Here is a 25,855-nt window from a genome sequence, read left to right as displayed (position 1 = left end):
CAAAAGTGGGTTGCAGGTCCATTCTGAATGGATGGCAAGTGACTTGTAAACATGTCAAATTTATACAAAACACATTTTATTTTTAAGTATAGTGAATTTCTGGCACAGAGGTTTTATTCTGAAGTGCCGTTTCCTGCTGTAGAGTGAGTGACTTACTGACAGGTATTTGACAGAGACAGCAAACTAGCTTGAGGACATGGCAAATGCAAGTGTGATGCTGAATTTATTAATGTGTGGTCCCCATGGCTGGACCAGTTGGGAACAAATGTTCTACATTACACTTGCACTACCCACTATAAATGGCTTTATAAAAACAGACTGCAGCTATCAAACAAATTCCTCCTTTTTTCTTATTTGTTGGTTTGCAAACACTGTGAAAGTGTCTTACCTCATTCTACTTAGCTCCGTTGTCTGGTGAATTTCTAGAATCATCCTCTTATGTTAACAACACTAGCCTGCAAACACATTGGACAAATAATACACACACTTGTGTAAGAAGTATTTACTACATTTAATTACCTATGGCAAGAGTTGCAATTAAATTTGAGAAAGACATACAGATACTTCTTACATGCTGTCATTCACTTGTGCTCATACAGATGCCCTAATATATGAATAACTTCCAATGCCCAGGCACACATGTTCATCCATAAACACTCTCATACCATAACACTCAGCCTTAGTCGTCTTATGATGTATGCAATGTAAATAATATGACGAATAAACTGCAAGTGATGTGGAAAGTCTTTCAGATGGCAGCTATTCTGCAGCTGCTTAGACCAGTTAACATTAAGGAGGTGAGATTAGAGTTGAGCGGGTTCAGAATTTATGTATCCTGTTCACTATAAACCAACTCTGTCTGCTTGGCTGCAGCTCACCACATACCCGCTGTAGTTTACACAGTTGATTATTTAACCGACAGTGATAATTAGTCTTGCACCTTATACATTCCCCTACATGAGGTACTGAAACACACCTTTCATCAAGCATGTTATGGTTTTTTTGCATGTGTGTGCATGCTGGTGATTTGCGGGTGTATCAGGAATACGTTTGTGGTACAGGCAACTTTCCTGCTCATTTGTATATATGTTTGTGGCAGGAGAAACCATGGAAATTAGCACAGAAAAAAACATGCGGCGCCCCCTGAAATATTGTATTCACACGATGACAGCCCTGTCCTCGCTACCCCTGTTCAAACAACAGGTTGGAGAAGTGAGGAGCCACAGGCCTGCATACGGCATCAATAAATCACCAAGCACACGCTGCTGGCAAGTAATGCCTCCCCGCCTTTCAAGAGAAGCAACGCGGAAGAGATGCTGTCACTGATAAAGTGGCAGGGAAGTATGGCACCAAATGGAGGGCACTCTGCTGCTCTGCAGAACATAAATAAAGTCTGTGGAACCATGGAGTTCAGTGGAGCATGTGTAAACCTCTGATAGGGATACCTGAGTGTCAGGCATCTTTTTATGGTTCTTTGTGAAACTCTGACGGCTTAAGGTATACTCAGAGGTGGAAAGCGTACTTGAATATTGTACTCAAGTAAAAATACACTTACTTTAAAGAGATTTTACTCAAGTGAAAATAAAAAGTAGGTCAGTTAATATGTACTCTTTATTATGATATATGTTACTACTGTTAAATTAAAACACATCTTTAGGCTACAATATAAATTGCATTAAATGTCAGCCTATACACTATTGGAACAATGTCAGCAACATGAGCCATTACATCCAGACCAACAGTTAATTCCTCAGTGCGACTCTTGTATTGTGCCTGTTCTGTGGCAACTTTTAAGAGCACAGAGGCAGGCTGCGTCTGAGGTTGCTAAGTAACCTTAACAAGCACTGTATCGTAGCATATTTACCTAAAAGTGAGTGCAGAGTTGATCTTCTTTGAAGTGCTGTTTTTTAAGTATGTAGGCCTAAAATATTGTCCATGAGACAGATGTAAAACGCAGCCCTGCACCTCTCCATATTAATCACAGACTGATATTTACAGAAGAAAAGAAGGATGTCTGTTGGCTGTGATTGGTGGTCCTCCTCACATGACATGAGGTGTGCGCGGCAGGGCCCTGAAAAATAGGTGATGGGAAACTTGTGCATGTCGCTACAACGTCGCCCTGGCATTTGAGTGTGCCTGCCATGCACCTATATTGATTTACTGGTGCAAAAAACCTAGCATATTTTGATGCCAGTCACTGTAGTTAGACTGGGCTTTGAAGCCAGTTTTCTTAGTGGTCAAACAATGGAATTATACCTTATTGGTCCATCACGTGATGCCCTGCAACCCAAAAAGACTTTTTTCCATTGATTTACATGGGAAAAGAGATATCTACAAATTAGTGGGGAAATTTTTTTTCCATCAAAACCCCTGAAAAATGACTTGTTCCACTACAGGAATTTAATCTATTGGGTCCAGTAACATCTGGTAAATCTAAAAGAGCTGCAAGATTGAATTTTGTTATCCCCATTCAAGTCAACAGAGCGCCAAAGCAGAAGTTAGCTGGCTCAGCTGTAGTGTGCCTGCTCTATGAGCTGTACAATGCAGAAGCAGTGCCAATCATCCGAGTGATTTTAAACGCCACTTCGTGCACCACTGAGCAGCTTTCATAGGAATGAATGGGGCCTCACCACTAATGCTGTATGCAGGTCTCTTACGACATCCATGATTCAAATGGTTGAGTTATGTAAAAGGGGGATGAACAGGGAAATTAGCTATAGAGACCATTTTTTGTACCAAGCTATAAATATGATTTTTTCTGCTGTCGGGCATTTGAACATGAGTGTCTATGAGAACTGACTCACTGTTGGAGTCAGCCTCAAGTGGCCATTCAAGGAACTGCATTTGTTGGCACTTTTGCAATGGCTTCATTTTTCAGCCCTGGAGGTTGCCGCCTGCTTAGCATATGGCTCAAGGCATCATTCTACCTACATTAAGTAGGACCATAGCCCTTCAGAGCAGCTAGCATGGCTGCACACTCTTAAGCTGTGTCTGAAATCATCCCCTATTTACTATGTAGGCCTGTAGGCAACATTTTACTTCAATGTAATAATAGCACTATATAGTACCCTGAAAAATTCCCCAAAATCAAAACAAAAAAGTACACTACTAACTCTACTAACACACATCTAACAAAGCCATTTTGTAGAAAATGACATTGCGATACCATACCTCAAAATGATGATTAATATGTGTCCAGAATTTCTTCTTCTCCAGAGTAAACTGATAAATGTGTCTTAAGTTTGGGGTAATGAGTAACTTTTTGTCTGATTTAATTGGCACCAGTGGAGGTGTAGCTGCTATGTCTCATCCTCTGTGTTCATAAGTGAGGTCACACACGCACAAACACTCAGACACAAAATGCTACTCTGCAGAGGTGGTAACGTGATCTGGCAGCCATGGAGAAACCAAAGGAATATGCTCGGGTCGCTGCTGCTGGAGCACAAACACACTGCCTGTGCACTGTTGCCACAGCCATGGCCTAATAGGTTCTGATAGATCCAGATTTTTGGGTTTATGCGTGTGCTTATGTGTATGTGTCTGTGTACACAGGGTGGGGGGAGGCTGTGGTTTTTCTCCCCCAATATCCCACTTGGCCCCCACCCAGTGATCCCAACCCCCATTTCCCCCAGTTTCCACTAGCATGCATATTAATCCACCATCAGCCCACACCCCTGTCCTCTCCACACACCCCTACCCAGTGAGAGAGGAAGGGTGTGGGGGCAGGAAATGGAGTAAGGGGGGACACAGGCACAGTTAGATGTAGGAAAGAGGAAAACCAATCCATCTCTCACTCTTATAGTTCCTGACACTTTTAAATGTGGCTTTACTGGGTGCAGGTGTTAACACATTTTACATCAATATTACCTTTGCACATGCAGCGTTTAAGGCTTCCTCAGCATTATGTCTGTGCATCTGCGTGCACCTGCACTCTGTGTATGACTTCAGCTTGTCAAACTTAGTGCATACACAACACCAGAGGAGTGCAGGAATGTGGTATTCCTTCCCTCTGTAGCCCCCCTCTCTGCCTGCCCCATCCCTCCCTCTGCTTCCTTTACTCCCTAGAGATATTTTCCCATAACCCAGCAAGCCTCAAAGACATCAGACATCTTTTATCAAAAGCCTTGTGCCCCGGGGCATGCACGCAAGCACAAATCTTCAAATCTGTAAAGCAGATCACTCGTCTCCTCCATTGAGTCCTTCTCGCAGCCTTTCTGTTCTTGTCTTTGTTTTGTCATTCTGTTGAGGGCTCTGTCAAATGACAAAATTTACATGTATTTTGCTCAGCACCGCTGACTTGTCAATATGTGTTTGGCATCATTTCATGGGTTACTACCACTGTACTGGAGCATCACCAGCTCATTCTACAAGATTGTACCATAGGACAAGTAGGCAATAAAGTTATCCCCCTTTTATTTTTATTACAAGTTGGGGAAAAAGCTCCCTCTTAAATCTCTTATTTGTTCATTCAATTTCTACTGCAGTGACCCATGAACACCTGAAGGACCGTGCCTTGTTCAGTCTTCCCCCTCCACCACCAGGGGCCAACCCCACAGAGTACTACCACCTGATGGCCAGTGCCAGCCAGCGAAGTCCCTACGGTGACCTGCTGATGCAGAGCAGTGCAGCAGCAGCCGCAGCAGCAGCAGCAGCAGCAGCAGCAGCTCATCTACCAGATTACATCAGCCCTGTGGATGGTGAGGATTAGACAGTACAGTCCAGCATAAAAGTACATTTTAAGTTACAACTTGCTAATAATAACATTACAATTTCACTATATGAGACTATATCAGATTGTAAAACTGTTGGATTTTGATAGCATTTCATTAAATCATTCAGTTATAAATTTCTTATTTGAATCTTAACAAATCTGTTCAGATTTCTTTTCAAGTTCACATTTTTCTCCTAATTACTGGAAGATTCCAACTTATGAAATCAGCAAGACTGTTTCACTTTAAGACATAACACTCTGTTGCTCTTGTTGAAATACAATAAACCACAGCCCACTCACCAAACCGATATCAGAGAACTGGCAGCGATGAGATCCCCCTGCTGCATCGTCTCATATATTCATGCCTCGGTCAGAAAGTTGCACAGGGACACACCAAACCAACGGCCAACAAGTGTACACATTCTGTGCCTGCATGAGAGGACACACCCCTCCACACCAGCAGACAGCGGTTGTCTGTCATCATCATTACAAAGGGACCAAGAATGTCTTGACACCAGTTAGCCAGTTAGCAGATTAGCAACACAATCCAATGTTGAAAGAACGGACCACATTTACCGTGCACCAATGAACAATAATACAACCCACCAGGAATTTTTTCTGCTAAAGAGCTCAATGGCTAAAAAATCCCACCTTACCTTATATAATACATATTACCTCATATAACAAGCTCCCTCCCTCTCGACTTTAGGTCTTTGTTTACGTGTCTCACTTCCATTTCTCTTCTCGTGCGCTGAGCTGAACCGCCAGTCAGACTGATTTCATCCACTCATGGGCTCCACTGTGCCAACGCTGGGAAAAAAAGGCCTCATGTGGGACACAAAGCGCACCGACAAGGTGGAAGACACTCACCAAAAGTCCAACTTTGACTGACGGCCAACCGTTGGCTTGGTGTGTCTGGGCCTATAGTTGTCAAGGGGTGTTTGTGGGTGGATCTTCTTCTAATATACCACATTTGGAGAGTTGCTTGTGGCCTTTTGGCAAGTTACTTAAGAGGTCACAGGGCGGTTGGCAGATTGATCCCTGGGTCCTCCTGTTGACACGGTGGGTTTGATACGATGATTTACAACTCACACTTAATGTTAAGTATGTGATGATGTCGTTTTTAGCTCACGGACCCTGGTGCCAGGGACACTACAGTAGAGTAAACATAGAATACTAAAGATTTGTGCCACTGAGGCATTCTCGAAAACAACTGAGATGGCAGCAGCTGATGTGGAACTCTGTTGAAGAGCTATTCTCAAATACATATTGAAGCTAAAGTATCATAGCTCATCTGTGCATGCTGTAGTCTGTTTATATTTGTCCATCGCTCGGCGCTACATCACGTGCATTGTTGCTTTGAATGGTTGCAGGTCAATCCAATTGCTTCAGGAGAAATTTTGGTCTGTGACCAAAAGTGACACAAAAGTGTGACCAGTAAAAACACCCCTTGAAATCAAAAATGAACTGAGATGTTCCAGCCTAATTTGTATTTATGATTTGGTCAGGTAATGCCAGGCTACACCTGAATTATTTGCCCATTGTAAAATAGAAGGAGGGACAGAAGATTCAAGAGATCCGTTGGCCTTGGAGCTTAGCAAATGTGGGTATTTTATAAACCTGGAACCAGATTGAAAAGAGAACTTGTAATAGAAAGCTTACTGAACATGAGATGTCAGTGTGATTTTTTCATGTCAAGAATGATTAATTATCTCTAATTTATTCCCATCCCAGTAATACTAAAGCACATGCATGCCTTTCATCCCTGGTACAAGCCTAATAGCCAGACTTAACAGCCATCTTACCCTTTGTTCTCAGCACCAGGCATGTTGATACCATCCTCTTATTCTTCCTCTTGAGGCTTTTTCATGGAAGAGTTCCCCACATCAAAGCTACTGGAGCTCTTTAGACTTATACGTAACATAGGGGCCGCGGCTAGTTGAGGGTGCATAAACACTAAAAGCCCCAAGGCCAGGAACTCGCAAAAACACGTGTTACCGTAGAGTCTTTTATTCTGATGGTGTTTCAGGTGTGTTTCTATTGTTATTATGAGTAACATCCAACAAATCAAATCCAGGGTAACCATAAAAAGGGCAGCATTTGGCTGTGTGAGGCAGAGGAGTTTTACCCTGAGACTTTTGAGTCTGCTCTCTCTGTGTCAGGCAGTTAAGGCAGGGATTAACCTTGTGGGCTGCATGAGCTGTCCACTTAATGGCAGGGATGAGGCAGCTTAACACTGACACACACACATACACACAGGGGCACACAAAAAAATTAACAGCCGGGCAAATAGGCAGGCAAATGCTCACAAACTCGTACACGTGTTTGCACACAAACTCACAGAGACAGGCCTGTTCTTTCATGCCAGTTTAGACCCCGACCCTCTATCAAGATGATGGTCAGGCACCAGAACAGACGTTTGATTTCAGTAGGGAAACGCATCCAAGAAACCTTCAGCCCTTATGAATAGGGAACAGAAAGCACACAGAGTGGAAAACTGTCCGTGAAAGTCAGCCTTTTCGATGCCTGATAATCAAATACTCCCCGTGGCACTGACGCCCGCCCTGCTCCAGGAGCACTCGCACTTTCTTTCATCCCGTCCAACCACCCACCCAGAAAAAATAACTGCCCCACTGCTTTCTACAGTGTCACACTCTCAGTAGTCACTGCACGAAAACTAATGCAAGTATCCTCACGCACAGGTAGGAGAACGCAGCAGAGAGATACAAGATCCTCTGGCAATTAATCTTTTAAATGACCTCAATCACTTAGTTAAACACAGCAGTGCTGAAATCTAAGACTGAAGACCACCTCTCCTCCTCCCCCTTTTACTTTTACCTCCAACCACCTCAGTGACCGCCACTGTGCTGCCTTGCCCACAGTTGTTGGCAAGGCTGTTTGCTCAAATTGCCACAACCCCCACCTCCCTCACTCTCAACGCAGCGTCCACACTTGCTGCTTGCTCTTCGGCAGCTTTTATTTAGTGTTCTACCATGCTAGGAGTGATGTGGTCAGGTTTGGGCCACTCTGCCAGTCTGGAGGCTCGTCCATTGCGGCCTGCAGACACAGGGCCCATATTGACCAAGGCGGCCAGCTAATGGCCATCGCGGGCAGCCTCGGCCTGAATCAAAGAACTCATTCACTGCCAGAGAGTGTGGAAGGAGGAGGAGTGCCAGAGGTGGCAAATATGTGCTTCATCCCTCACCGTTAGTTTTGGAAGGCAGTGCAGATAAAACCCATATTAAAAATCAATTTATGCACTAATATTCAGAAGACCCACCGCAAAAACTGGGAGCCCTCAGTGAACCCATAGTATGGCTTCTCATCCACCTTCCCCCTCCTGCCCTTGTTTATGGATGGATGAGTGAAGTGCAAGGCATACGGTTGAACCATGAAACACTATGCTGCTGTGCACAAGTGTGCTGGTGGAAAAGCTGTGGACACATACATCAGGGGGAGTTTATCAAGACTACAAGTCTTACCGTTCCACTTGTGAATTTTAGGATTTACTGTAGGGCACGCCTGGAATCAGACACTTAAACACAAGAATTTCTCTCTGTTATATGAGGACAATGACATTTAAACATCATGCTGTGCCACTACTACAGACTGCCACAGACTTTGGGGGGACTTTTCTTCATGTCCTCAGTTAAAACACACACCTACCCCACAAAATGGTTGCTTGATTGCTTGTTTTACTGTGTAAAGATCCATCAGCAGCTTGCTTTCCAAAAACTTGCCTCATGTCAGTGTGATGGACAGGACTGCTAGACAAACACAGTGTTACCAGCGGCCGTAAAGGCCTCACTGAAACGCTTAGCTGCTTCTGTGAGTCAGTGTCAATGTCTGTGGTGTGTTTTTCACACATTAATCATCTCCTGTCCTTATCTGACAAGAGTGGCATGGAGACTGAGATGAGCAAACTGAACTAAAACAACAAAAATACATTTTGCTCTAAAGACACTGTTAAACAAATATCATTTCAAGAAGTCATTAACTAGTGTTGTCTTCTGTCTTTTTGTCTAATAGCCTAAACCAGCAAGTGGTTTAGGGACCATTTCAGTTCTCTCTAAAACAGAAAGTTGGTTTAAATATTCTTCAGTCATGGATGAAATACATATCAGAAAAAAAGTTTGATTTCCTGCAGACTTGAAAAATCTGGTGTCAGGCATGTTCATTTGTGGAAGATCTCCATACATAGAATGAAACAAATGGAGGATTAATGCCAGGATCAGACAAAATATTCCTGCGGTGACTCTGCTTAGAGACATTGAAGACACTTTGGACTCTGGCCAATCAAAGTTTGCCATTTTTGTACCAAAGACGTTAAAAAGAGGAGAAGTCATGGCATCATATCATGCCATACCAATGGGGTACAACACACATGCAGTTAAATCTGGTCTGCACTTGCTGAAAGCTTCAATAGCTGGTGCACTATCATAGATCATTGGGAATGATTGATTCTTTATGTACAAAAATAGAGCTTCAGGTGAGAATTGCAATTCTGTAATTATTGAAAAAGTCTGTAATAAAAGACCATGAAACAAATACTTTATATTTGTAAATGTTCTGCTGTATATTGGCAACCATCTAATTGAGTGCACCCAAAAGTATTGTTGGGCCGAGCGCACCCAAAGAGCACCAGAGTGGACTCTGTCTCTTTATTTCTAGTGCCATCATCTGTAACCCTCTAACATCGCAGTTCCAGTTACACTGCACATAGCAAATAGCCTTGGTTTGCACATAAGTGATCTGACAGAAGGTGGCAACTTCGCTGTTTCACCTGAGAACATCATTAGCCTTTTGCTTCACCATTTCTACAATGGGAAAGATCATAGAGGAGAAATTTTGGTCAGAAGTATACTTACTCGCATCATGTTGAATGATCTTATAATCAAAGACGTACCTCTTAATGCCATTTGGGGCTAAGGATGTAACATTTAAGACAAAGAACAGGAAGAGATTACTTTTATAGATGCCATTTGTTTCTATCAGATAAGTCTTTCCACCTACAGTTTAGGCAGGGCAGAAGGTAAACCTCACTCAGTTCACCATAGTAACAAAGTCAAACCTGTTGATCATGGTTTACAGTATGCTGGTCTCTGAACCCCAATACAAGTAAGACAGAGAAACAGTAATTCCAACATGAGTGAAAAGACATTTAAGTATGGTTATCATTAACATTGGTACACCACCACTGCTGTAAGTATAAATAAAGTCACATTATGGTATTTCACATTGGGCGGCATTCAGAGGACTGTTTGTGTATGAGCAAGCAGGTATGTAAAGGGTGGGTGGGCAGAGAAATATCAGAGCGGCTTGCGGGAAAACGCTGAAGCTCCCACGACAAAAGCAGCGGCCAAAGTAAATGTCTGCCATCCCGAGGAGAAAGATGTTAGTGTTGATGCAGCGGAGGGAATGAGGGAGATAGATTTGTGTACTGATGTGGTGGTAAGGAGTGCGGGGGTTGGGGGGAGGGGGGAGGAGGGGACTTGGTCCCCTCAGACTGCATACACAAACACTTAACTATATGTTGGTTCATGAGCACATGGGTGGAAGTGTGTGCATAAACACACTGGCAAACACAACGGCGGCTTTAGGCTGGACACTAGGGGCTCATAGAGGATTCAGCGCGAGCCGCCTCACTAATAAAATTCACAGTGTTAGCATTAGTGAGATTTAGCAGGGAAAATAAACATTTTCCCACTACGACTGGCCTGTGGGGTGGCTAGGCTGGCTGAAGATATAGAGGCCTGGGGCCCTGCTGGCACGAACCCAAGCTGCATTGAGATGGGGGGGTGGGGGGTGGCTGCGTAAAGCAGTCCCCCTTGATTATGGAGGGGGACTTTGCTGAGGCCTGCTTCACCCCAGACAAGGTCAAGGTGAACAAGCCAAAGACTATCCACTGAGAACAACTGCATAGGTCATAGGTCATGCTTACGTAATGATTTTCTAGTGGAAGCCATTTTTGGAGGAAGTTTGAAAACTGAAGTACTCAGCTTTTTTAATTTCTACTTTTATTAAAGCTGATGATACATGGTCACCTGTAAAACCACTCTGGCTCCATACATTAGCAATGTTGCTAACTTAACCTCCAAAGACCCCTTGAATTTTTCACCAGTTTGGTCTGGGTAAGTGGGCACGCTGTATTGTGGGTCCCTATGTGCACACAAACTTGTGCATGCATTTCCCCACAAAACCCTGAGCACTGCACCCACCCATCTCTCTGGAAAGGCTTCTCCTTCTAGCTTGTGACTGTCATCAGCATCTTCACTGTTCAAATCAGGAAATTTTATGTGTGTGCATAACAAGCAGATAATCATTTTTAAAATAGCATCCATTTCATGCCCGTCCATGAAACTGATGAGTTATAGAATGAAAGAAAGGTAAAGGACTTTGCTTCTATATGTTTGTCCTCTTTGCCATATCAGGGAAGTACTTACGCTGCCTGCAAGGTGGTGCTCCACATGCTCGGAGTCAGGATGACACAGAGCTAGCCGCTTCTGGGGATTAGCACAACCCTCCAATTAAAGTGTTTTCATTTTCCACAAAGCCATTTCATTTAAAACAGAACAGGCAAATCCTTAAAATAATCACACACACACATACATACTCTTCACTCCCTTCCTTTTTAATATATTTTTTTTCTTTACCGTATCGATGTGGAGCGCCTGTAATTATGACTCTATATAAATCCAGATCCCACAATTACAACCAGCCCATGATCCAGTCCCACACATAGACGCACACTCATATAAACACACACAGACACACACATGCTGTATTGCCGCATACTGCCGCGCCGCCGTGGCCTGTGCAACATCTGTTTTCTCACTCCCTGCCGGAACCTGCTCACCCTTTCAATTATAACCGCCACCTATAAAACACTCCTTTACCAAGTGGTGAGAGTTGTGTGTGCACATTTGTGTGAAATTTGTTCCAGATAAAATTAGTTTAGACCAATGAAATCCATTAGAACAACAAAAGCTAAACAAAACTAGCTTGTCCATGCCTTAGCGTTAATAAAACAGACATTATAGACATTTAAATTTGTTGCTGGAGGCGTTAAGAATTCTTCTGAGCTGAGGTTGATGTATAGATTGAGGGGGTGGTTTGATGATGGAGGTGGAGGGCGGTGTTTTGGGCACAGTGCCCAGAAGGGTGAGGCAGGCGCCAGGCTACCAGGCCACCAGGCTGTGAGGCCTGTTTCCTGCTTTATGACGGAGAATATTAATACACGTATCTCCCATTAAATCTGTTGGCAAGACAGCAAGCTCGCCCCACTGCAAAAATAGCAAATCCTTGCAGCTGCAAGACCCGTATGCAACGCGCAGCTTATCAGAATGAACTCTTCATTCATGACAATCCATGTTTCCAAGTGGAGGATTGCCTGCCTCTGAGGGGTTTTTTTTACTGTCCCTCCCCTCCTGCCCTCCTCCTTTGCTCCACCCCTATTTTTCTATGTAGTTAACCAACGATGACACATTTATTTATTAGCCCTATAGAAGCACATTCCTGGGGACTGTTTGTTGCCTTTGCCAGCTCTTTCATACACATCTCTATCATCTCCGCCAGTTTTTTTTTCAAGCCCCATATACTACTGTCGTCTGCCGTCTACTGTCCCTAGGGCCTTTTAACTAAGTGCATATGCCTCTGCTTTACGACTTGCCACCTCCAAACATAATAGTTTTGGAAGTAAGATCCTGGTTTATGGCTGTAGGTCTGGCACGGTGATTACAGTGGTGCCTGGATTCATTTCGCTTGAGGGCTTGTGAGTTTCACCAGCAAAGAGTCAGGGATTGGCTACATATTGACAGCAGTGAAGTTGACGTGCAGCAAATGTGTGCTTAGGTGAGTTGTGATGGGCCTATTATGAGTTTCCTGCGTCTCGCGCCTCTGATGATGTCTGCTGTAAGACCTAATTACATGTGTGCACAGCAACACACATCGCCAGTTCTGCTCTCTGTCCCCTCACACTGTGAAGCAGCACCTGTTGGTCCCAAGCAAGTGATCTGTCTCTGTCTCTACAGGAGTGGGAGCCACATGCCCCAGACATTAAAAAGAAATAAATACACACAAATGATGGACTATCAGTTTGTATGGAAAAATAAATAGCCCACTCTCTTGTTCGTGGGAAAGTGGTTTCCCCCATCATTTTCTTTTGCTCTTTTCTATGAGAATAAGAAAATAGTGCAACAGCCAGGTCTAGCGGAAGGCCGTGAACCCTACCTTTGTGAGTCAGCCTTGTTCTTTTTTAATGGTATTCTGAGATCAATTTGTCTAAATTGCCTCCATTTAACTTGCCCAAGTGCAGCGCTCTGAAAGAGATTGCTATCAGGGTAATTACTGAGAATGATTGGGGGCGATTCATTATGCATAAGAGGATGCGAATGTTAAATAGGGGAGCTGTGTGTGAGAGAGATGCGGGAGATAGAGTGTAGCTTAGCATGGCTGTGACCTCCACTAGAATGCTCAGGGCTGAATGTTTCTTCAAACATGGTCCAGGGTAACTGCTGGTTTCTATTGAGGCCAGGCAGAGATTTCGTGGAAGTACAAGGTATAAACACATCAGTACTCCACTCTGGTGACTCTGAGCTATGCGAGCAGTGTCTGAAATGTTCTTAATACTCATATACATTTTTTAGCAAGCTGTTGATTTTTTTTTAAAAGCTCTCCATTAGGAATGCATGATAATATCAGCACATCATCAGTATCGGCAGATATTGGCTTTAAAATGAAGTTTCAGAATCGGCCAACATGCTTTTTCGTATTTTGCACAATGAATGAATATTATATACATTGAAAAGCAATTTATATCATGTCTCCATCTGCCGGTGAGCCATCATGATAAGAGTAAGCATGCATAATATGATGCTAATTCCAATACAGAAGAGACCTGATGATCACTAAACTTAGGTAGAGAAAAAAAAGTGGATATATCAGTGATGGTTATCTGCCAAATAAGTTGTTATATATTGGCATATCAGATAAAATCTGCAAAAACTCCAAAATCTTGTATCCCTAGTCTCCATTGAGGTAGCAATGGTGAACCGGCTGACTTTGTCTATTTTGCGTCTCTTTGTGTCTGTGTCCAGTGTCACGTTTCTCCAGCCCACGGCTAACACCCCGACTGAGCAGGAAGAGGGCGCTGTCTATTTCCCCACTGTCAGATGCCAGCATTGACCTGCAGACCATGATCCGCACCTCACCCAATTCCCTGGTGGCCTACATCAACAACTCCCGCTCCAGCTCAGCCGCCAGCAGCTCCTATGGACACCTTTCAGTCGGAGGGATCAGGTAGTTTCAGACGCTCCTTTGTGCTCACCGCCATCAGACTGTACAGCAGTTTGGCTTAAGCTACATCCAGCTTGGCTTAAAGCAGCTGTGCGGAACTTTTCGTTTTCATTGATTATAGCGCCCCTTTGGTCAAAGCGGTATGACACCCACAGCCTGGTGTTGTAAAATCTCGACTGCAACTGGCAATTACCGCATGCATTTGTTTTGGAGAGCGAGAGGATTAACTAACGTCAGGTCAGTCCAAGTAATTAGTGGAAACAGCAAAATTACTCAGTAAATTCTCCTGTTGTGTTTCTGTTCTGATCTAATCCTTACACAGCAAAGCTGTTACCTGCAGCCTTCGCTTGCAAAGCTAACACTACTAACGTTAGGTCAGTCCAAATAATTAGTGGAAACATGCTAACGTTACACAAGTTAGTAGTAAAGTAAGACCTGTTCATAAATGTTCTGGTGTAGCTCTGAATTTCTTATAAACTGAGGACAACTGCCTGCTGTATATTCATGTTCATGGTCACAGTCACAGATAATTTTGTGGCATTTGTTGTACTAGACAAAAGCGGTTCACATCAGCTAACGTTACATTTAGCTTGCTTATAACTTCCATGTGGTCATATATTGAAATGAAACAACGTCTAACAAGTTGCGGTATATTCTCTAAATAAAAACAAAAATTACATACCTGTCAATTAGGAAAAGGGCCAACTCGGGATCAGTTTTAAAACCTTTCAATTCTCTTAGCTCTCTCCACTTGGTGAATGCCGAGGTTTACACGAGCCCTATCACTGTCCCGTTTAGCCTTCTTCTGTTCTTTTTCTTTTAGATGGTGCTCCTTCGTTATCCGCCATGACATCAAAAGTACAACCAAGTCCTTATAGACACATCTCTGGTAAAACTGTTATGTGTTCAGCAATGCCCGTTGTGTACTGGTTACTGGAAGAACACTCTCTGTAAACACGGCTCCTTCTTCTTCTGTGGTTTAATGGCTGCGGGCCGCTGCAGGTGAGCAGAATCACTTACGCCTCGGGTGCCGTATTCTGGTTTGCTGACTTCCGCTGTCCGCCCGACCCGCGCGAGGCTACGCTAAATAACCGTATAGAGAAAGGCTTTTTTGTTGCTGTTGGGTTCAAATAAATATGCGGATCTTCAAGGGGGGGTGATACGAACTAGGGACAGTTTTATTAATGGTAAAAAGTTCCGCACAGCTGCTTTAAGCTACATCCAGCTAGGATCTGACTTATTTGCATCTGATCAATATGACACTTTATCTGCCACCTGTCACTTTATTTTATTCAACACTTTGTCTGCCATTTTTAGTCACTTTATTCATCTTGATGTAGCAATTTTATTTTATTTTATCTTTTTATTTATATATTATTATTTTTTATTTTGATTTTTTGATTTTTTATCTTATTTTTATCTCTTTAATGTCTTTTTGTTTTTGTCTTGTACTGCTGTGATATTTGAATTTCCCCTCTGGGGGATCAATAACGTATATCTTAGACAGTTCAGTTTTAGCACATTTCACAGGCATACACAGTTGAGCATACATAGTGGTTGAGCCAATATCTGCAACCACTATCTCTTTGTGATACAGTAGATGAAAGAAGCATGGTCTGCAAGGTCTGCCAGAATTTTTGATAGAATTTAATGAAGCCAAATTACTAGATATCTAGTTTCAATAACTGTCTTTTACTGAAATTGAATGACGCATATTTACCACTGACAATAATTAATGGTAAAGGGTAGTACTTCAAAAAGTACAACTTTCTAAGGTACTACCCTTTTTGTATCCAAGGGTATCAAGTACAGCCAAAACCCTTTAGGGTGACGGTCACATTTGAAGCAGCTGTTAATATTGACCCAGTCACACTCATTAAAAACCATGGAAATGATAAATTCAATTCAAGGTTCACATTTTTTGAAACCCAACTGGCAGCCAGCAAGCAGAAAAACAAATGCACTATTTACTCCTCTTTGAGTCATTTTGCTTAAAACTACAGTGCCCAGCTGTTTTGGGAAATGGCTCAGATTTACTTCCTCAGTAAAAACAAATGGACTTAAGGCTGAGTGCCACAGACAAGGTAGAAGAGTCACAGGATAGACTAATGCATTGTATGTTTTGGACAGTAGGGGAGCTGTTGAATAAGACCAGCCTTACCCTATAATTATTAGCATAAAAGTCAGTATGCTATTAGTTTGTACTGCTAGGTCATACTACATGCTACAAGCATCCTCCTAGCGTGCAATGAGCATGCTAGTAGTAGCCTACCCAGCATCACTTGGCAGTGAGGGCCTATATGACACAAACAGGACATTTTGGTGCAAATCAGTTGGACTTAATTCAAATGCTTCCAGTGTGGGTTTCTTCTTTAAATATAAGCCACTAGACAAAAGTCTCCATTCATGTTTTCCATACCTTTTCTCTTCCCTCTGATTCAGTCCTTCGTTCAGCTTCCCTCACCCCATCAACCCTGTGGCATACCAGCAGCTGTTGTCCCAGCAGAGGAGTCTCAATGCCTTCGGCCACACACCTCCTCTCATTCAACCATCGCCATCCTCTTTCTCTGCTCGCCAACACCCCCTCACGGCTTCACCTATGTCCACCTCCCACAACAGCTCCAATTCTGAGGCAAACCAGGTAGGAATGGAAGGGTTTGTACCTTTGAATGTTACACTTCTATCCTATTAGATGTTCACAGATTTAAGGGCATTTACACTTTCTCTGTCAGTCTTTCTTACTTTAGATCATGTTTGGATGTGTAACTTCCTACAAGATAGATTGCAGCTTTCTCAAAGAATTTCTGTTACAAAACAGATTATTTTTCACTATCATGTAATATGTTTCTGATCATCATGTGAACAGTTGTAAGGTTTATGAATGTCAATAGAGCCAAACATACAATTGCCAGTGCTGATGTTACAGTTTTCCAATAAAATCTTGATTAGTTTACTAGAGACAACTCTTGTAATTTTTGTACTCCGTGGCAGTTTTTCATAGCCTGATAATCAGAGTGAATTTCCATTTTATTTAGCTCTCCTTTTCAGTCTCACATGATATTCTTGGTAGCCAATCTCTGTTTGGGAGGGTGGTTATTATCATCAGGTGTGAATACATGAGTGTATATGTTTGTCCACAGCAGATCTCATATACTACTGAACCAATTAGCCTAACATTTTTTGCGCACATTTACGGCTATATGCTCAAGGACCTCTCAGTGTTGTGGTGATTCACAATTGTTAAAACCTGTACTGACTGTTTTACACAGTCATAAACAAAATCATGTAGCAAATGGATAGAGTGAGAGTCATTTCTGGAAATCAGCTCAACTAAAAACAACAAGCCTTAGCATCTGATGAAGGCCACATTTAGGCCTTCATCATGGCCCAAAAACTGACATCTGTAAAAAAGTTTGGTGTCTTTGAACTGGAGCTTCTGCAGGATAATTCTATAACCGATGTGTTGTGATCTACTTAAACTGGGCACTTTATAAGATGAAAAAACAAAAACATTTTAGTTATCTTCGCACCATCTTGACAGTAAGGAAGCCTGGAGGGAATATTCCACAGCTGTGCTGCGTGCATTGTGTAGAGCAGTGGTTGCCAACGGATGGGTCACTGTCCAAAAGTGGGTTGCAGGTCCATTCTGAATGGACCACAGGTGACTCGCAATTCTGTCAAGTTTGTAAAAAAACACTTTATTTTTAACTGCAGTGAATTTCCGCCACAGAGCTTTTATTTTAAGTTCTGTTCCCTGATGTAGTGTGAGTAACTAATGGACAGCTACTGGACAGAGAAAGCTAGCTCAACAACATGGCCAAATGCAAATATGATGCTGAATGTATTCAATGGTGTGGACCTTGAACTAATAACTAAGGAGAAATCTGGACCTCATAGCTGGACCAGTTAGGAACTACTGGGCTAGAGTGGTCACGATCAACTCCAGCAGCCACAGTCTGAACGAGGTCACCTGGCGAAGATCTGCACTCTGCTGAGTGCACTTTTCTACTTTTGTTTTGTATAAGGGAATGCTGAAGCTGTGGGCTGCATGGAGGAGTTAACCTAATGTTTTTCATTGCAATTGAATAAATAATCAATAATGATCTAAATTTTTTAGGCTTACACTATAAATCTAATCTAAATTTACAAGTTGTCACAAATGACGTATTTTTTGCACATTGTCTCAGGTCAGAAATATGCAGGAGGCTCCCTCCCAGTTCCATCTGTCTTACTTCCTACTGTCTCCTCTGTTGCTTTTTATCAGCCCACTGTATACACACAGTGTAATGTAATGTAAACTTCCCACTCAATGAATCACTCCACCTCACACAGCTATCAGCTGCCTCTAGCTCTGTTTCAGCACCATGTCTGCTGACACACACTATCCAAGAATACGTGTATATTTGCACCTTTTTGCATACACTCACATACACACACACATGCAAATACACCCACACACACACACAAACAAAACACACCACCATTCATGCACATACAAAAACACACATTCAGCTTTATTTCAGCAGTGATCAGAACCATATTTCCCTCTTGGTTTTCAGCCAACAGAATGAATCATCGAGGCCCCCAGAAATGCCGAACTGCACTGTAGCGTCTGGGTGGGATTAGGAGACCCCCTTCCAATATTGGACTCCTTCCAATGAACTTCAATTTGCACACACACACAATAATTTATCAGCTGTTTTACATTTTATATCTTTCCTTTCTTTTCGTCTCCATTAGCGCTTTAACAGGCCTTGTGTGTCTTTGTCTTTCTGTCGTCTTAAGAATCTGTTGGCAGATCAAAGTCCCCTTCTCCCCCAGAACCCTGCTGCCTTCCCCCTCTGTACCGAGGGCAATAACTCCTCTTCTTTCATATTTCCTTGCGGCTTTGGCGATCATAGAGCAAGTCTAAACTGTTTAGTCTCGGCGGCGGGACCTAGTCTGACTTATAGGCCGCTGTGCCTGGTGCAACAAGGACTCCACACATCTCTTTGCAACAGATTGTCAAGCCAAAAACAATTGCATGGTATCTCTTTGAATCAGTTATCTGATTCCCCTCTGTGGTGACTGTGTGGAATCTGGTGGTTTAATAAACTGAATGGATGGTTCAGTTAACAGGAGAATGAGTAGGAGGGCTAATGGATGGATGGAAGGGTACAGGCTGGTATGTGTTAGGATTAATGGAATGATTCACTGATAGATTATGAATGAGTGGGTTGTTGGGTCAGTGGATGAGTGTCAGCATAACTGGAGAGAAGTTTAAAATCTGTTTGTGGTTTCCCAGAATTTCTGTGCATGAATGACAAAAGCAGCATGTTTCACAAACATTATTCTGCCTCATTTCTGCTTCAAAATGTCATTCAGAAAATTGTAACTGCCACAGGGAAAAACTTGTGCGTCTTTAACCCTGTTTCTGTTCTTATCTGTCCTCCAGAATGCCAGTGGAGACCCAGCAGTGAGTAGCACAGTCAACCCATTGAACACCAAGAGGTCAAAGGTTAAGACAGAAGCAGAGGGTCCGCTGCCCATCTCACCATCCTCTCAGGTAAGAGAATCAAAAATATGGGACTTAAGTAAAGATTCTGAAATCCTGAAAAACAAAAAGCAAATGCAACATCAGATAAGAATCATCCAGGTTGCATTACACTCTGCAAACCTTGATTGGATTCCTTCTCTTGAAGAATTTACTTTATGACCTTAAAAAATCCTAACTGCATAGAGTTTTTTTCGACTTAGCTATCTCTATCTCAGCTTCAGCCGCTTACAGTGGAAACATAGTCCCTTCGTTAACTGCAGTTGCAAATTTGGCTTTAATTGATTATAGATAGTGAATAAAAATGCAGCTTTAATCAGTGACGAGGTGTTGCCATGCATTGATATCAAGGAACAACTCATTAGGATTAAGAAGCAGATAAGGAAGGAGAGATGCAAAACAGTACACAATGAAGCTGTAACATATTGACCACAGATTAAGGTAAAAGTTGGACTCTGTGTTTGCATGTTTTTAGTCTAGTCATTTATATGCTTTAATGGATGCACACGTCTGCACTGTTTGTTAGCCCCCTTCTGACAAAGTCCTGTCCCCTTTCTCCAGGACCATGGTGGGGGGATCTTGGACCTGAGTGAGGATCTGGATAAAGATGAGTGCAAACAGGAGCCTGAGGCCATATATGAGACCAACTGCCACTGGGAGGGCTGTACCAAGGAGTATGACACCCAGGACCAACTTGTTCATGTGAGTGATAGGCTTGGTATCCTTATGGGGAGTGATTTTATGTCCCCAGGGTCCTATGTTCCCCAGCTCAATAACCTCTTAATATCACACATTAAAACTTAAAAATCTGACATCCCAACGTCCCATCTGTGGGTTTTTGTAAGGCTTTATTTAATAATCATTATGTGTGAACAACTGCTGTATTTGTTGTGTTTAAGTGGTTTAATCATATGACCCATTGTTCAAATGCTTCGCTCCTTGCTTTTAGAGTGATGCAGACCATTTCAAGATACAACCACTACAGCAAGTTATATAAACACTTCTGTCAGACAAAAAACAAACAGTTATTACTCACCTATGAAGCATTATTTTAATCCACAGATCGATATTATGCCAACAGAAATGCTGCTGACACAGTTCTCATACACTCCCAAAGGTCCAGACCAGGGGGTAGACAACCTGTGGCTCTGGAGCCCTTCTTTAGTGGCTCCCTTTGGCACTGACAAAAAAAAATGGAAATAAATAACAGCTATTTTTTTAGCATTTCATTTTTGTTTATAATTGTTGTAGGCCTAAAGAAATTATGCACCCGTGCCCCAGATAAAAAAATTTTTTTAAACATTTCATCAACTCGATTCCAAATTCAAAAAAAGAAAGTTTCAGAGGAGAATAGAGAATTTAATAGTGTGTGGACAGCTTTATTTGCTTTTACAGCTCTGCAAAGTTTAAGTTCCAAATAATCATTACTTGCCCACTGCAGAATAGCCACCTTGTAGTAAAACATATTAATGAATGCTCATTTGGACCTACTAGTAATATTGATTGGCTAATTTAGATTTCATCATCTGTTTAACCTTCATTATAAGGCTAAGATATGTTTTGTGGATCCAGACATATTTTGTTTGTGTTGTTTTTGATCAAAAACTTTTGATAGTAAAGGTTGCTAACCCCTGGTCCGACGATCTATATCCAGCGAACAGTCATATTTCTCCACATTATATCCATAATTTCTTACATTTGCACATACATATGTCAACTGCTAGGCATCTAAATGGTGACTGAACTCTGACCTTTAGATTGACACCTCACTTGAGTCAATAGGAGCTTCCATACTGACAGCCTAGACTGAAAAGGACAAGGGCCTATGTTCATCTTTTAGGTCCTGTGTCACTTCTCAGGTTACAGAGCCAATCAATAGCCAGTGATTGGCCCCATGACTTATGGGTCTTGTAGTCAATGACACTCCTCAGCTCCAGAGTAATTTTTAACTCCTTCCTGGCACCATAGATTGCTATAAATGTACATAAGTGATAAAGAAATAACTCTCTTGAGGGAAATAAAACAGTCTTTGTTATAAATTTAGGTTTTCTAGAAGTGTTTTTTAAACAGTAAGCTCCTAAATAGACATTTCTGTCTTTGGCGACATGTTTTTCACTCAATATCACACATTCAGTTCATTGTTTTACCCTCTTATTTGAAAAGCGCCTGGACAAAACTTTAGAAAAACGTGTAAAATGTTTATATTCTGTGATTTTGTTATCTACTGGAATTTGGATTATGTGAGCTTTCATGATATGGCCCCATTTTAAGTTTAATTTCAAGTCATCTGCAACGTCATTTCTAAAGGAAATAATCAGGAGAAGATATCTTAAATTTCAGTGTGTTAAAAGCTATATCACTTAATGACAGAAGCACTTACAGTGATTGTGAATGTTGGGGAATAACACTGAGTGTTACTTTTCAAATGAGACCATACATGTACACATACAAAACACTGAAGAAGATCAGCTTTCAGTTTACTTTGGGTATGTCTTGGATAGGTGATTTAGGTTGATTTAGGTGAATTTTCCAGGATACTTAAAGAGACCTTTCAATGGGTTTAATATTCTCAGCAATGTTTTCTTTCCTACGAGATATGTTCAATGTATGTATGCCTGGGTCAATATGTTGAAATCACCCACCTACAGTTTATAGCCTACTGATGTTACTGACACCCTCAAATTTGCAGACAAGACAGTTTTCCTGACTTTAGACATTGATAACTCCGCATATTTTTTTATCATTCAAACTGCAATTCACACATCCACATCCCTTAATTCTTTTGCTATTTGAAATGCAAAGCTAGCTATTACTAATATCTTACAATGTTAGTTTTTATCAAGAGACATAGGACCCTGGGAACATAAGAATGACCCCTTCTGATGGCTATTAATGACACTTATTCAAGTTGCACTCTTTTTTTTACCACAGCCAATTCCAAACTGTGCCATCAGAAATGCTTGTTGTGTGAAAAGTGAAAAGTTCAAACAACTTTTCTGCTACTCATTAAATCCATGCTTATTGAGTCCGGTCAGAAAGCTGTCCAGTAACTGATCCCTTCCTGTTGGGTTGACATGCGCAACGTTAATGAGCCTGCCGGCTCTCGCCAAATTCAAGCCCAAGCCCTGCAGCTGTGCCCCCCATCACACCCTCCAACCCCTCAGCCCTGTGACCCCTAACCCATAACCCCTCACTCCCAGCAACACCCCCCACCCCCGAAAGCCCAGAGGGGCTGGCCATAAATCCATCGTCATGCCAGAAGCTCTGGAGTTAGGGAACCTCATACTCTCTCTTTTTCCAGGCCAACTTCTCTTCCTGTTTTCCACTTTCTGACTGACTGTCAGTCATCTCAGTGCAGTGGTAGGAGGGGCATGTGTCAGGTCCACAGACCCAGAGACTTATGGGAAGTGGTGGTTAGCGGGTTGCCATGGGCTGCTACAAGTCAGGACCAGAGTTACCTTTAAGAACTTTTGCTCCAGCTCCCCAGCCACAGACTCTGTGAGAGCCTGCCAGGATTGGTGAATAGGCTAGCAGAGGATCAGTGGTGTGATCTTGGGTGTGGATGGACAATGTGAGGCCAACACATTTTTAAATTCCCACAGGACCATGGGTTTTTTAAAGGCATCTGATTTCTTTGAACTTAAAAAAACCAACCAGGGCTATAATAGCTTTTTTTTACCCTACAAAAACTCCAGACAGCATCCCCCTAAGCACACCCAGGGTTTCTCACAAGGTTAATATCAGCAAAAAACACACACACCTGTGGGTTTTTCTGGCTTCTACTTAACCAAAGTAATCCTGTTTCTAGAGCCCCCAAATTATGGATTCACAGTAGTGTGTAACCTGAAAATAGAGGCCAGGCCTCCACTTGTTTCCATTCCTCCTCCTTCACCTAAAATAGATCTCAGCAGAATCGTCAACCACTGAGCTTTTTCGCTGGTGGAGAAGTGGCCACATAAGTGGAGCGTTGTGGGCCTGGATGTCCTCAGGAAATGAAGTGGTTCCTCAGAGTGTGTGGATATTTGCGTGTGGTGCACAGGATGAGAGTTTTTAAGTGTGTCTGTTCAGAAACATTGTGTGTGTTTTCTACAATGTTAAGTCAGTAAGATAACTGAAGGAGACCTGGCATTTTCTAGCATGTCTACACAATGTGGTAGGAATAACTGACTGCCTCATACTCCAGCAGTGCAAATTATTTATATTAACAGGACAAAAATATCTTTAAACATTAAGAATTCCTATGAGATAAAATTCATGTTGGAATTTCACTATGATATATTATGTTGTAGTGTAGATTCAACATTTTGAAGAGAATTCTCAGGTTTTACACAATTAAATTTGTCAGAAACTATACTAGGTAACACAAAATTTAAGCATCACACAGGAAACTGTGGGTCCTTTACTGACTTCCAGATCCTTCAAAAGTAAGGGAGAGAAAGACAAATAAAGCGTGCTAAAAAATCCTCTTCCTGATCACTTTTACTGGGATCTGAGGAAGTTCCTCTGCCACACCAAGCCTGAAAAAACAAAACATGTTTTTATCTTTTTTTGTCTCCTGCTGACAGATGCATAATAACTGTCAGCTATAATGGATGGCACCGTCGTTCACAATGTGTGTGTGTGTGTGTGTGTGTGTGTGTGTGTGTGTGTGTGTATGTATTTGTCTCACCAGAAGTTTCTCCCTCTTTCATGTGTCTGTGCACACACACACACATATTGGTTACTAGTCACTATTTTTAACATTTATCCCAACATCTGTATCACAATCGTATGTTGTGCTACATTGTGATTTTTTCGTGAATGAACCTGTCTCCTCAGCACATCAACAACGACCACATCCATGGTGAGAAGAAGGAGTTTGTGTGTCGCTGGCAGGAGTGTTCACGGGAGCAGAAGCCCTTCAAGGCTCAGTACATGCTGGTGGTCCACATGAGGCGTCACACAGGGGAGAAGCCGCATAAATGCACAGTAAGAGCCTCATATTGCTGTAAAACACTGTCATGAACTGTTAGTATCTAGCTGGTTAACTGACTGACTGAGCACAGGATCAGTTGATCAATGACTGGCTACTGCATGTTAAAGCGTACTCCAGCAATTTAGTATTACCTTTCCTCAAAAGTGGGGGACTTGCAAGAGATGGATTTTGAACAAACAATGGTCCAAATCAAAGCAGCAGAGGCTGAAATACCCTGATTTTTAGTTAAAAGTTCCAGATATTACATTTCCCATACTGCAACCAATTACATCTATTGTTAGAACCTCCCTACTTAATGTCAATGTCATTCACGCTCCACGTCTCTAATTTGAATGCATGCTTTTGGTTATTAATTTAAAGTGTCAGAGCCCAAGTTCTACAATATACCCTGATGACATCACAATGACATCAATAGGGTTATTTTTTCGGACTTGACAAAGCTCCTCCAGAGCCACGTTAGACATTATACAATTGTCTTTACAGACTGAGTGGTGTTCTGCAAAAAGTCCTGACTATTTTTTGTTTGCTTGTTATTGTTAATATATTTAAAATGTTACAAGACTTTAGAAGCAATATGATATTAATATATGGCTTTGTATAAGTGTTTCATAAGTGTTGGGTTGTTAATAACCTGAGGTATGTAGGATTGTTTGAAAAAACACCCATGCATTTCAGAGTTGACTGCTTAACCAACTATTGAAACTAGAACTTGAATGTTACTTAGCCACAGTCGCCATACAGTCTCAACCATTCAACCCTTCCCTTTGCCTCAAAAAAAAAAAATTGAAAAGAGTGTTCATATGATGTTCTTTGTGCTAAACACCAGTGATATTTTCCATGTTGATAAATGATGAGGGTTTTATTGAAGGCTTCATTTGCTGTGTGAAGATCAAATTGAGGGCCTGTTTGCTTGGCTTCAAAGCTTGCTCACAGGCTCTTGTGAATGCATTAAAACAGATGACTTGTGAAGGAGAGAGTGAAGAAAGCTGATTGACAGCGTGGGCATGTAATTAAAATCTGCAGACAAGCAGGGGGCCATGGGTCCTTATTAAGACCAGGCTGTATATTCTGTGCACAAATCCCACGTGCATCTTCTCATAACACTCTTACTCCCCTTCAGTCTTGTCTTTTAACTGAGAATCTTATGACTTTTGCATCCAATTTCTGAGCTGGTCTAATTTGATTCTCTTTTAATTTCAACGCCAATTCCGTTCACAATGACTGCTCAGAAGGAATACCAAATTATAGCTTGTACAGTACAAGTGAACACAAAGGCTAAACACAGACTTCTCTTTGTCTCAACAAAGCACACCCGCCAAAGAGCTCTACCAAACCTCACACT

The 25,855-nt window shown here is 42.0% G+C and overlaps 1 protein-coding gene across 1 annotated transcript in view; it reads left to right on the top strand.

The window, feature by feature from the left end:
• gli2a (GLI family zinc finger 2a) overlaps window positions 1–25,855 on the top strand; it is a 107,929-nt gene that overhangs the window by 75,685 nt on the left and 6,389 nt on the right. Inside the window, exons 5-10 of the mRNA XM_050048313.1 lie at window positions 4,485–4,697; window positions 13,807–14,008; window positions 16,448–16,646; window positions 19,440–19,550; window positions 20,100–20,240; window positions 24,357–24,506. Coding sequence (XP_049904270.1) covers window positions 4,485–4,697; window positions 13,807–14,008; window positions 16,448–16,646; window positions 19,440–19,550; window positions 20,100–20,240; window positions 24,357–24,506 — 1,016 coding nt within the window. The remainder of the gene's footprint in view (window positions 1–4,484; window positions 4,698–13,806; window positions 14,009–16,447; window positions 16,647–19,439; window positions 19,551–20,099; window positions 20,241–24,356; window positions 24,507–25,855) is intronic.

Source organism: Epinephelus moara, chromosome 7, assembly GCF_006386435.1.
Source record: "Epinephelus moara isolate mb chromosome 7, YSFRI_EMoa_1.0, whole genome shotgun sequence".
In the NCBI taxonomy this organism is placed as follows: Eukaryota; Metazoa; Chordata; class Actinopteri; order Perciformes; family Serranidae; genus Epinephelus; species Epinephelus moara.
The sequence above is the reverse complement of the archived record's forward strand: the minus strand, read 5'-3'. Positions and strand labels throughout refer to the sequence as shown.